Raw genomic sequence first — 13834 nt, 5'->3', positions numbered from 1 at the left:
AAAACAAATACGTTGATCTTTTTTCTAACTATATAAAGAAATGAAGTGAAAAAAGGTCCCAACACTTGCTCAAGAATCTCAACACAAAACCTCTTGTCCTACAGTCTATCGCGCAGCCTGGCCTGCACTGGGTAGGGGTGCCAGCTACCAACACGGCTCCCGTGGGCCTCTCAACTGCAACCGCAAAGATAGGGATAGTCCTGCAGCTGCCATCCACAAAGCAGCACTGCCCAAGCAGGAGAGCAGACCTGTAGAGCCCAGACACCTGCCCAGACATTTAGCCTGACAGCCATTCCCTATTATCACAGTGCTACTTTTTAAAAATCATTGACATAAATTTAAAACAAAAAAAGAAAATCGGGGCTAGCTCAGAGGCACAGCAAGCTGATCTTCAACTGTGGCACCAGTGTTCCATTTGGGAACCAGTTGGCGTCCCAGCTGCTACACTTCCCATCCAGCTCCCTGTTTTCAGCTTGGGAAAGCCACAGAGAATGGCCCAGGTCATTAGGCTCCTGTATCCTTGTAGGAGACCCAGATGAAGCTCTTGGCCTCAAATCATCTCAGCTCTGGCTGTTGCAGTCATTTGGGGAGTGAACGGCAGAAGGAAGATCGCTCTTTTTTTCCTCCTCCCTATACAAATGCCTTTCAAATAAAAATAAAAACAATGCAATCATGTATATCCAGAACATAACTTTTTATAACAATAGTTTCAAGAGGGAAATGCAAATCAGAACTATAATTAGATGTTATTTTATGCCCATTACAATGGTAATAATTAAAAAAAAAAGCTGAGAGTTAAATGCCAGTAAAGACGCCAGATACTACAGCCTTTGTGCACGGACCATGAGGATGTAAAAAGGGGGAGGTTTGATAGTTCCTAAAAAATTAAACACAACTACCATATGCTCCAGCAATTCTACTTCTAGGCATATATTCCACAGAACTGAAAACAGGGACTAGAACATAATTTGTATAAACATGTTCAATAGAAGGATTATTTACAACGGTCATCACACTGTGGAAACATCTCCACTGTCCATCAACAAATCAATAACTGTGATATATACATGAAAATGTATGTGTGCATACATATGCATATATAATGACTGCATTACGCTTTTAAAATGAATGGGATTCTGACACTTGCTATGACATGAATAAATCCTGATGGACAGTGTGCTAAAATGAAGAAAGCCAGATACAAAAAAGAAGTCCTGTACAATTCAACTTTCATGAGCTGCTTAACCAAAGAAACCACAAAGAAAGAGCAGCATGCAAAATGGGCTGTGGGGAGAGGCAAAAGGGGAGGCTTTACTTAGTGGATACAGAGTTTCTATTTGGGATGATAAAAAAGCTCTGAGCACAAACAGGATGCTGCTGCATGACAGTGAGTGTGAACCTATAACACCACTGAATCATACACTCAAAAGGAGAAAATGGCAAGCTTTGTTATCTGCAAAAAAAAAAAAAAGTTTATGGAAAAATGGAGGAACAGGCTAAGTCTCTCAGTGCAAAAATATTTAGAGCTTCACTTATGTAAGGAGTCCTCAAAAAAATCACGGAAAAACGCAATTATGAAAAAATTATGCATGTATTTCAAAACTCTGTATCGAAATAAGCATCTGATTCTACTCTCAAAAACTTCAAGTTCCTTTACCTATTTTACACAATTAAAAAAAAAGTCATCTAGGGCCTAGTGCAGCGGCCTAGCAGCTAAAGTCCTCGCCTTCCATGCACTGGGATCCCATATGGGCACCAGGTCTAATCCCAGCAACCCCACTTCCCATCCAGTTCCCTGCTTGTCGCCTGGGAAAATAGTCGAAGACGGCCCATAATATTGGGACCCTGCACCCGCATGGGAAACCCGGAAAGAAGTTTCTGGCTTCTGGCTCCTGGCTTCAGATCAGCACAACTCGCCATTGCACTCACTTGGGGAGTGAATCATCACACGGAAAATCTTTTCTATCTCTCCTCCTCTCTATATATTTCTGACTTTGCAATAAAAATAAATAAATCTCCAAAAAAAGTATTCTGCCTCCACAGACATGAGATTGACACAATCATGAAAAAATTTGTTGCAATAAAAATCATATTTTCAGAATTCAAAGAAACATTAAGAATATAGCAACTAACAAAAGGCTTCCTGTTTAATAATCTAGGAAGAGTGTTTCATATTCCACCCAGGGAATTCAGTTCACCAACCCACAGAACTAACTTGTTTTCCTTCCATTCTCAGCATGAATCAACACTGCAAATCCGTTTAGGCTCGTTTACAAACTCTAAAATCCACACATACCTGGCCTCCCAAACATAGACATCATGACTACACAGTTCACTGGACCCAGAAGCCACTGGTTGTCACTTGCCAAACACACTTCATCTTTCAATAAGGGAAGGGCTATTAACTGGATGGAGAGGAATCACAGTCACTTCGTCTAGCAAGCTCCAAGTCTCCCAGACATTCAGTAAGGATAACACATTTCATGAAGACCAGATCCATGTCCAGAACCAAAGAATTTTGCTATGCTTAGATTAAGATGTGAGAGTTTTAAAATTCTAAGTCCGCAGTGCCAGCACAGTAAATTAACAGGTTAATCATCTGCCCACTGCATCAGTTTGTGTCCTAATCCCTCCACCTCTGATCCGGCGCCCTGCTTAAGACCCAAGAAAGCAGCAGAAGCTGGCCTAAGCCCCTGGCCCACTACACACATGGAGACCTGGAAGAAGCTCCTGGCTCCAAAAGCAGCCTAACTCTGGCTGTTGCAGCCATTTGGGAAGTGAACCAGCAGATGGAAGATCTCTCTCTCCTACATAAAAATCTGCCTTTCAAAATAAAAGTAAATGAATCTTTTAAAAAGCAGTAATTCTAAGTCTGCAAAAGCATGCATTATCACACCAAGCCCCTAGCAGCACCGGTGTTCTCCCTCCTCTGCCCAAGGGTGGCCGTTCCTGCCCTGTGGCAAGTCTCCTTCTGAGCAGTCCTGGTTGGTACCCATGACCCACATGCCATATGACTCTGGGTGGGGTCACTAGACCACTCAGATCTAACTTCTAGATAGGCATATCCATCAGTTATACACTCAAGATTTTTAAGTCTGTCTGGATAGTCCCAAAAAGAAAACCAAAACAACTGTTCTCTGAAAATAAGACCATAGACTAAAGCTCACTTGCTTCATTTTATTAGCAAAAGTCAAACTGCAGCCAAAAATGATTTTAGTTCTCCTGTTTAATACTCTACATGTTTTCTTTAGTACTCTGATGGATTTTTAAATACTAAGACATGTCAAACACAGAAACAAAGCAGAAAGTACAATTTTTCTTAGCTGTTAAAGAAAAAGAAAAAAAAAAGATCAGGAACAGTAACCTAGTGGCTAAAGTCCTTTGCCTTGCATGCACCAGGATCTCGTATGGGAGCTGGTTCACGTCTTGGCAGCTCCACTTAGCTCCCAGCTCCCTACTTATGGCTTAGAAAAGCAGCAGAAGATGGCCCAAAGCCTTGGGGCCCTGCACCCGCATGGGAGACCTGGAAGAAGCTCCTGGTTCCTGGCTGGATCAGCTCAGCTCCAGCCGCTGCTATCTTGGGGAATGAACCAGTGGATGGAAGATCTGTCTCTCCTTCTCTCTATAAATCTGATTTTCCAATAAAATAAATCTTACCAAAAAAAAGAAGAAAAAAACCTCACTAACTTAACTTTGCTATCTCCTGAAATTTTTTCACTCAGCAAATGAGACTTAGAAAGTTAACATTACCACCTGCTGTGCACAGGTAGTTAAGCAGCCACCTGTCCCGGCTGTTCCATTTCCAATCCAGCTGTACCTGGAAAAGCAGTGGAGAACAGCCTAAGCGCTTGGATCTCTGCCCCCACTTGGGAGACCCCTGATGGAGTTTCAAGCCTATAACTGTAAGCAGGACAGGCCTTGGCCTTGGTCATGACAGCCACTTGGGGAGTTAACCAGCAGAAAGAAGATCTCAATCTCACCTCTCTTCTCTGTTGTCTTTTAGATAAAAAATCTTTTTTAAAAAGTGTTAACATTAGCATGTGACAATGTTCTATTAAGTTTTTATGGAAGATAAAAAGATAACCAACAATTCTTTGAGCAGCCTCCCACTGAAAGACGGGAGCTAATTCCCGGCCCAGTAGCTCTGGCTGGGTTAGGCTTGTGTGATTAACAGGCTGTGGTGGCAGCAAGGTTTAGCTGAGCTGAGGTGCTCACACGTCTTGGGACACCTGAGCTTTTGGGTGAAAGAAGAGAGGGGGCAAGACACACAATCCAGGCTCAATTCCATTTCTAGACACAAGCGCTTCTCCAATCTAAATTGCCACCCCCATAGAACTGTGAGAAATGGTAATAAAAACTCCAGCGATAAAGAAAATCACAGGATCTGTGGTCTGACCGTAGAGTCCGTGAGAGAGAACTGGACCACCTTGATTGCCAAAGCCTGTGCAGTGGACAGCAAGCACAAGTGCACATGGGGACATGACAGCTCACTGAGCCTGCAGAGCACGTCTAGTGCCATGGCAGAGGATGGAAGACAAAACAAATTGGACAACTGTCCCCGCCAAGCTCTGACAGCAAGTATCTGGGTGAGTGGAGACTAGCGTAGACTATGCCAGCCAATGGATCTTGGAGCAACAGCATCTCAAAACTATCAAAACCACTTAAGCAGTACCCTCGAAGCACACTCCATATTGGAGACCCTACCATGACATCAAGTGGCCCTCCCCATCCCCAGGTACTGATGCTAGGCTGTTGGAAACGAGCCTCTCTCTGCCTCCCCTTCTCTTCTCCCTTTCCCCAGAAACAGGAACAATTGAAAGCAATCAACTTATCTACTTTTCCCCATTCCTCAACCCTTCCCAAACTAATTAGTGGTACACATGGGCACACACCCATCTCAACTACATCAACACCAAAAATAAACTTATTAAATTAAAAAAAGAAACCAAAGCAGAAGTAAAAGAAAACCAAATTAACAATTTTTAAAAGATGTACTTATTTTCATTGCAAAGTCAGATTCACAAAAAGAATGAGAGATAAACAGATCTTCCCATCTGCTCTGAAGCCAGATCTTTCAGTTTTCTCACGCAGGTGCAGGGGCCCAAGGCTTTGGGCTGTCCTTGACTGCTTTCCCAGGCCACAAGCAGGGAGCTGCATGAGAAGTGGAGGAGCCAGGACACGAGCCAGCACCCATATGGGATCCCGGCGCAAGCAAGGTGAAGATTTAGCCACTAGGTTATCGTGCCGGGCCCAACAAACTGATTTTTCGTAAATAAAATATCCCCCCCCCCCAAAAAATAATAAATTATTAATCTTTCTGCTTATTTGAAAAGCAGAGGGACAGAGAGAAAGAGAACTCCTCCACCTGCTGGTTCACTGCCCAGATACCTGTAACAGCTGTGTCTGGGCTAAAGCCAGGAGCCCAGAACTCCATCTGGACCTTCCACAGTAGTGGCAGAGAACCAAGCACTTTAGCTATCACCTGCCACCTCCCAGCATACACATGAGCAGGAAGCTGGATGGGAGCGGACTGCGGACTGGATCCCAAGCACTCTAAAGTAAGGGCTTGACCAACTGTGTCACAATGCTTGCTCCAATACTTATGCTTTAAGTCATTAAATTTTGGGGTCATTTATTATAGCCATATATTTTAAATACTTTCATTTAAATAACCAAAGTCATAACCAAAACATATGCTATTGTTTAAGATTCATAGAAAGTCTTACTTTGTTACAAAATGATTCATTTTTAGGAACATCACTGAGCTGTCAGATTTGTTCCATTTCTGTGGAAGAAGAGGGAGGGAGCCAGGGAGAATTTAAGGATTATTTACCACCTGTCTCTAACTGAAGATGCAAAAGAGGTACAAGTTTTGCTACTCAATAAAATGCCAAACTCAACCCAAAGGAAGAGTCATTTAAGCTGACAAAAGGCATGGCTCTGGGGTCAAATAGCACAGCTGTGCTCCAACAACCACAGGGCTAAAGAACTCTGAGTGGGGCAAGACCTCTCAATCACCAGCTCAGAAACGGCCCCCTGGCGACTTCGACACATTCCTGTGATACAAGAGCTTACCTCCTGTCTAGTGGAAGTAGACACCAGGGCAGGAGATGATTCTGCAGCACAGGTACAAAATTAGCCATCTTAGCCCTGAACAATGTACACCAGCCATGGAGTAACGAGGGACTCAGTAGAGTTACAAGTGGCTGAATCCACGTACACCTTTTGCTCTCACAGCCTACAATTCAAACCTGGCCACCACCAACAGCCATGGAAGTTCATGTCTGTGAACCAACACTGCCTGCCTGTGCAGTGGGAGGGTTGCACTATATGAGAAGGCAGAGTGAGTGGCACAAGCTGGGAAGGGAGTCTTCATTATCTTTCATGTATTTTTTGGGGGAACTCAAAGTGGGAAATTTAAATTGCTAACATTATTGTCATTTTTTAGAGAACTTAACTTGTAGGTTGCACATTCAGGAAAATGGGGCAAAAGAATGCTGAAGAACAGTCTGATACAACAGGAGAGGAGCAAAGCAGAGGATGAAAGAGAGGCAAAGGCAGCAGTTTCTGCTCAAGAACCGGTCTTGATGTTTTCCTAGTACAGCTCCATTTATGCTTCTGCCATTTCAATTCAAACCATGCCACCTGTTAGCTGACAAGCAGACCAGAGAGTAGCACCAACTTCAGCACTGGATCAGAGAATAAAGGCATAGGAATCCAGCTAGGGACAGAGGAATGGCCGCCCAGGAAGCACTGCTGCGAGCTGTAGTGGGCAGCAGCATCGTGTCCCTTCCTGCTCTCACTACAAAAAGAAAAAGATCTCCTCTTTCACCCTGGCAACGGGTAGACTGGACCAGGAACTGCCACATCCCACTCCAGCAGCCTCCACAAGCCATTAAATCCCTTCAACAGAGTATTTTCAAAGGTGAGACACACACACTAAAGCATCAGTGTGGGAAGCTAGAGGTAAGCAGGCCTTTCCCCTCTGCAGCTTACCTCTGCCTTGAGCTGTCTTCATCTCTACAGCCTCGCCCTTTGAGAAGAGTGCAAGGTGTCCCTGGATGCCCCAGGAAGGAAGTGAGCCCAGGCAGTCAGGCTTTGCTCCTAGGGCAAAGCATTCCTGAATACATGAAGGAACGTGAGCTGAGGGTTCAAGAAAGATCTCTGGCAATTAAACGATTCATAAGATCGCAAGTGTAATAGGGAAACACCGCATCAGGAATAACACCACCTGTTAGAACAGACATTCTTCCCAGATCAAGAAACTCGACACCATAACACAACCTCTTCCTGAAGACCTCTTTTTAAGTACTCTCAAACACCACAGCTGACCTTCTCCCTAGGCTCGCTAGTGAATTTCAACTACCTCATATACAAAACAAAAATCAACTCTACTGCAAGAAAAGATCCCAATCCAGACCTACTGACAAGAAACATAAAAATTTCACAGCATTTTCATTACCAACTGCTCACTTCAGTAACCTAAGTAAGTTTTTTACTTTCTAATCATGGGCAGGGTACTATCCAAATCTAACTCCCACCACCCCACCCCCAAACACATGGTAAACTGAGGCTATGACAGCCAACTGTCCAAAGAGAAAACAGTGATTTACAACCTATCCATCCTTGTCAAAAAAAACTACCAGGTCTGCACCAATTCAGCAGTTTGAGACACTGCAAATGGTTTGACACTGAAAGACACTGATGATTCAGTTTAAATGTGTAAGTTCATACTGTATAAGAAAGTAATTCCTTTCATTATTTCTAGAACAATTGAGCTACAAATATTTTTGTAAAATACTTGGTAGATATAGTTTAAAATGAGACAAGAGAGAGATATAACTGCATGACACACTTGTTAAAACAACACTTACGTTGATACTTTCTTTTGGAGCTACATTTGAAAAGCCCAAGTTCAATGCCAAATGATGCCTGAGGCCGGGCCAATCTTACACAATAAACTTAATACAAAGAATCACAGAAGTAACCAGAACACGTGTGTTACTGAAGTTAAGAGGCAGCAAGGAATTTTACCTGATTGCCACAGAGAACATGGTGCAAGACATGACAGAAAGAACCCAGCCTCACGTGAGACCCACAGCACAGAGGATCTGGAGCCTAAGACCTATCAGAGGTCACCCAACAGGCACTGAAAGAACAATGCAATACAACTCAATATACGGCTTCAGAAAGACTATCTGGTGCCAGGACACCCCCCCCCCCCCCGCAAGAGGTACAAAAACTGAATGCAGGGGAACGATAAAGAGGCTGTCATTAGACAAAAAGCCTCTCACAACTACTGCCGGTAAAGATGAAGACAGTGCAGATTCAAATATGAGGTGGGCAGTGTAAAGATCAAGGTCACTAAGCAAGTCGGGGTGACCACCTGTGGGAGGGCACCACAGAGATAAACGGACAGGCCTGGAAGACCTTTTAAATCAAGGATGGTGTTTTACATAGGCTACCTTCAGAGGCACTCACGGCTCTCACACAACCTGTTGACACCCAGTTCTCTGCTCGTGCGCTCCAAGCCCACTGTCATCTGGGCCCACAGTTCTGTTCCTCCACTGCACCCAAATCATGCCACTGACTCAGTCAACAGCACCCACATCTCCCTCCTGTTTACTCGTGTCTTCACAAACATGATCAGATTCACCTTCAGCACAGATAACCTCGCTGATGGATCCTGGGCACTCTGTAGTCTTGGACTTGCCACGGACCTTTGCAAAGCCTAAATCTCACTTCAAACACAGTAAACTGACACAGCGCATGACACTTGTGTAGGGCAGTAAGGGTCACATGCAGCCTGGAGCCCAGGAAAACCCCAGGAAAGGGACTGGGTCTGCCTCCCCACCTGCAACTCAACACCCCAAAGGACCTTCTGACTCAGCTAGCCATGTATATGCGGGGGGCGGGGAGGGAAGCCATAAAGTGTTGCTACATACAATCCTCCACGATGAAAACAGTCCATAAATTTGAGGTTGTCTACTTTGAAAGTACTGAAGGCGCTTCTCTCTTGTAGGAAGAAAAAAATACACAAATTCTTTATCAAGGAAAGACAAAAATACTAAATAAGCTAAAAAAGTGGCCAATTTAGCAATATCTGTAAAAAATGACATTAAAATGTTCCCTTAATGTTCCATAGATTTCAGTGTATACTCAAAATAAGTACCTCAGCAAAACTGTAGAATAACTTTGAACTATAGAACAGCTTTCTAACAAAATGTGAAAATTAAATAAAGATTTAAGAAGATTACAGTGGCATGCAAATTAATGATAATCCACATTAAAATATCAACTTTCTCCATTCGCACCCCCAAATCCATCACAGGGAGAATATGTCTTGATTACAGACCCAGAGCACTGCTTCCTCTCGGTTTATTATATAAAGACCAACAAAACTAAAGGCCCCAACTAACCGTGTCTCAAACACTCCCTTTCCAGTCACCCGTCTGTTTAGAGGGATGGTAACAATGATACTGAGTACTGCTAAGCGGGGGGACATTCCTAAAAACAAGCTGCTGACTGATGGATAAGAAACTTGCCCTGAACACTTACCAAGAGAGAATTCATCTTCAAGGCAGGATGCGCGTTATTTTGCTTCATATCTAACTCACCAACCACTACAACCTCAGGAGGAAAGACTGAGGCTTAGGCGGTCAGGTTAGCATCATAATTAGTGGGGGAGTGGGAATTTTACACCTGGCAGCCTAGAGCTCTACTAAACACGGATGCCCCTCCTCAAGGGCTTTGAACTGCCCCGCCAACATACTTCCCGCCCCCTCCCCACAAAGAAACGAAATTGGTTTCACACGGTGCACTTGGTGGGGATGCAGGACTTGGAGCGCCCAAGAGCTTCGCCGGCAGTAAGAAAATGAATGACTCCTGAACTATTAATACAAGCTGCATACTTCTGCCTGAAAGGTTACTTCCGGGAAAAGACGCTGCCACCCGCATTTTCCCACTCGCGGGCTCACTGTCACCGCCCCGCGGCCCTCCACGCGGGCTCAGGTCCCCACGCGGCCGCACCGGCCTCCCCGCTGAGCACAGCCCCCGGTCACGTGGGCGGCGCCGCGGCCGCCATCTTGCAGGGCGGGGGAGGAAGCGCGGCGGGCCGGGCTCGCGGTCACGCGGGGCAGCGAGGACTCCTCCCTGCAGGCGCACAGGTGGGCACGGGCAGCGGGCCGGGCTGCGGCCAATCGGCAGGCTCTGGACTGACAGGCTGAGCCTGAGCGAGGTCCGCCAAAACGCCTTCAGCTGGGGCACCCTCGGGGGCCACCACCCAAGGCAGAGCCCCCCCGCCCGCTGCAGGGTCGCTGACCCCAGAGCCCAGCTGCAGCCCGAGGGCTCCTCCGCAGAGGGCGACCCCTACGACCGCGGGCCCGAGCGCGGGGCGCTGCCGGAGAAGCCCCCCTGGCCCGGCCCACCCGCCCAGGATGCCACAAGAGGCCACGCACTGCGGTCGGGAGGAAACCCGCCTCCTCCTCCCCTAGCTGCCTCGGGGCACTGCGTTAACCGCACACGTCTGGGGCAGGGCAGACTGCGTGCGGGGCTCCGCGCGGGACAGCAGCACTAGAGACCGAGTTTGAGACGTTTCCGCATTCACGCCTTTTCTTGGCGAGATGGCCGTGCGACAGAAATAGTTGCAGGGATGTTTTAGCGAGTAGGCTGAGGGGCGGAAAGGGCACAAGCGTCACCACACACGCTGGCATGCTACAGCGCAGCGGGAGGACACGCAGCCCAAGGCAGGAGCACGGAGAGCGGGGACTCGCCCTGGAGGAGCTGCTCCTTTCCAGCCCCCAGACACCCTGATGCCACCAGCCGCATCCACGCCATCACCAGCTCGGCTTTGGCTCCAGGCTGTGAGCTTTGCGGGTGGACAGCCACCCCGGGGCTCCCCTCAGCTGAGGGCACGAGCCGGTTCCCCCACGGGGATCCCGTCCCCCCACGGGGATCCTGCCCCCCCCACGTGGATCTCGTACCCCCCACGGGGATCCCGTCCTCCCCACGTAGATCCCGTCCCCCCACGGGGATCTCGTCCCCCCACGTAGATCCCGTCCCCCCACGTAGATCTCGTCCCCCCCACGTAGCTCTCGTCCCCTCACGGGGATCCCGTCCCCCCACACGTAGATCCCGTCTTCCCCACGAGGATCTCGTCCTCCCCACGGGGATCCTGTCCCCCCACGAGGATCTCGTCCCCCCACGTGGATCTCGTCCCCCCCCACGGGGATCCCGTCCCCCCACGTAGGTCTCGTCCCCCCCACGTAGATCTCGTCCCCCCACGGGGATCCCGTCCCCCCCACGTAGATCTCGTCCCCCCACGTAGATCTCGTCCCCCCACGTGGATCTCGTCCCCCCCCACGTGGATCCCGTCCCCCCCACGTAGATCTCGTCCCCCCACGGGGATCCCGTCCCCCCACGTAGATCTCGTCCTCACCACGTAGATCTCGTCCCCTCATGGGGATCCCGTCCCCCCACACGTAGATCCCGTCTTCCCCACGGGGATCCCGTCCCCCCCACGTAGATCTCGTCCCCCCACGTAGATCTCATCCCCCCACGTAGATCTCGTCCCCCCACGGGGATCCCGTCCCCCCCACGTAGATCTCGTCCCCCCACGTAGATCTCGTCCCCCCACGTAGATCTCATCCCCCCACGTAGATCTCGTCCCCCCACGGGGATCCCGTCCCCCCCACGTAGATCTCGTCCCCCCACGTAGATCTCGTCCCCCCACGTAGATCTCATCCCCCCACGTAGATCTCGTCCCCCCACGGGGATCCCGTCCCCCCCACGTAGATCTCGTCCCCCCACGTAGATCTCGTCCCCCCACGTAGATCTCGTCCCCCCACGTGGATCTCGTCCCCCCACGGGGACCCCGTCCCCCCCCACGACGGTCCCGTCCCGTGCCAGCGGCCAGCCGGGCGTCTCCCCTCCCACCTGTCGGCGGGCACCCCGGGGAAGAGGGCACGGCCACACCGCCAGGCCGCCCGCCCCACGCACCCCGCTCCTCCTGCTTCCACCCCGGCCCCAGACCCTTGCAGAGCGCTCCGCGCGGCCCGGCCGGGGCTCGAGCGCGGGCCCGGCGCGTTACCTGGGGCCTGGGGCCGGCCGGCTCCGCCTCGCCGGGGCCGCCGCGCAGCGCCGAGCGCAGCGTCTCCAGGTGCTCCCGCAGCGTGACCCGCTGGTGGAAGGAGAAGGCCGGGTGCAGCGAGGCCATGGTGAAGAGCAGCAGCAGTTCCTCCTGCGCCCTGGAGCCCAGCCCGCCGGCCGCCCGGGACTCGGCGCCGCCGCCCTCCGGGCCCGAGCCGTCCTGCTCGGCGTCGCCGTCCGCGCCGGCCCGGGCCGCGCGCAGGCTCCGGAGCACCGCGTCCACCCGGGGCAGCAGGCGGTGCAGGCGGCCGGCCGCCTCGCGGTTCTCCGAGCCCAGCAGCGCCAGGTAGACGATGAGGCGCGAGCGCACGGCGGGCTCTCGGAAGTCGGCGAGCGGGCCCGGGTCCGAGAGGCCGTTGGCCTTGGCCTCCGAGTCGCGCAGGTAGTGGTAGTCCTTGCGCGCCAGGTCCTCGAGGCACGAGCCCAGGAAGCGCAGCTCCAGCGGGTTGCACAGGTCCAGCAGCCCGCACATGAACTCGAGGCGCTGCGCCGAGCCCAGCACCAGCCCGAACCACTCGTACACCCGCTCCTGCTCGCGCAGCGCCGCCGCGGGCCCCCCGCCGCCGCCCGGCATGCCCGGCCCCGCCGCCGCGCCGCCAGCAACAGGCGGCCCGAGCCCCCGGGGCGGCGGCGGCGGAGACGGCGGAGGCGGCGGCGGCGGCGGCGGGGGGCCCCGCGGCGGGCCCGCGGGAGGAGCCGGAGGCCGGCAGTCGCGGCGGCGGCGCGCCGGTGCCTTGGCTCCCGGCCGCGCGTCCGCCTCAGGCTCGTCCGCCTCGGGCGGCGGCTCCGCGGGGTGCGTCGGCTTCGGCGGCAGCTTCATCCTCAGCATCCTCGGCTAGGGCGGCGCGGACATGCGAGCGGGGGCGGCGGCGGCGGGCGGGCGGGGCGGCGGCCGTCAGGAGCGAGGCCCCTCCATGCCGCCGGGGGAGGGCCGGGGCTCGGCCGGCGAGGGGGCGGCGGCTCGGCCGGCGGGGTCGCGGGCGTCGTCGTCGTCCCGGGCCGGAGGCGGGGCGTGCCGGCGGCGGCTCCTCCCCGCCCCGGAGCGCCGGAGCGGGCGGGTGGCAGCGAGCGGCCGAGCGGGTGCTCTCGCCGCCTCCCTCACGCCGTGGTCCGGCCTGGGCTGGGGCGGTGGCGGCGCCTCAGCGGTTCCCCTCGCGAGCTGCTGAGGGCCGAGCGGGCCGAGCGGGCCGGGAGGCTTGCGGTTCCGCGCACCGCAGCGCAGCCAATCAGCGCCCGAAGCCGACGGTGACGTAGCCCTCCCCGCCCCCGGGGCCGCCCCTCGCGGAGAGGCCACGCCCAACTGCCGCCAGGCCACCTCCCGCTTCGGGGCTTCCTCGCGGTCCTAAGGTCTGCGCGCGCCGGGCTGGGCGGCGAGGGCACCCGAGCGCGGCGGGCAGCGTGCGGGCCCCACGTCAGAGGAGAGCAGCGCGCAGCTGCGCCTTTCCCCGGGCTCTGGCCGGGCTGCTGGCTCCCCCGGGCTCCGCCCGTGCCGGCGTCCGGCGCCGCCGCAGCATCCGGGCCGCCTAGGGACGCGGCGGGTCGGGGAGCGCAGTGAGGGCGCGCCAGCCGGCGTGGAGAATCTTCCACCGCCTGGCGGGCTCCCCGGAAGTCAGCTAGGGGATGGCTCCCACCTGCGGGAACTCGCCCAGGCCACTCGAGTTGACCCCGCCTGGGGGACTGGGTCCCT

At 52.6% G+C, this 13834-nt stretch overlaps 1 protein-coding gene across 3 annotated transcripts in view; it reads right to left on the bottom strand.

Annotated features, from left to right (window-relative positions):
- ZCCHC2 (zinc finger CCHC-type containing 2) overlaps positions 1 to 13111 on the bottom strand; it is a 49798-nt gene extending 36687 nt beyond the window's left edge. For 2 of the 3 annotated variants that reach the window (XM_040985085.1, XM_040985086.1), the window contains exon 1: positions 12089 to 13111. In XM_040985085.1, coding sequence (XP_040841019.1) covers positions 12089 to 12976 — 888 coding nt within the window. In that variant the 5' untranslated portion in view covers positions 12977 to 13111. Of the gene's footprint in view, positions 1 to 5440; positions 9032 to 12088 lie in introns of those variants that run through there. The other variant, XM_040985087.1, reaches the window with a different exon arrangement.
- Positions 13112 to 13834: the final 723 nt, after the last annotated feature.

Source organism: Ochotona curzoniae, unplaced genomic scaffold, assembly GCF_017591425.1.
Source record: "Ochotona curzoniae isolate NIBS_2020 unplaced genomic scaffold, NIBS_Ocur_1.0 contig_43, whole genome shotgun sequence".
In the NCBI taxonomy this organism is placed as follows: domain Eukaryota; kingdom Metazoa; phylum Chordata; class Mammalia; order Lagomorpha; family Ochotonidae; genus Ochotona; species Ochotona curzoniae.
This window is presented reverse-complemented; position numbering and strand designations above follow the sequence as displayed.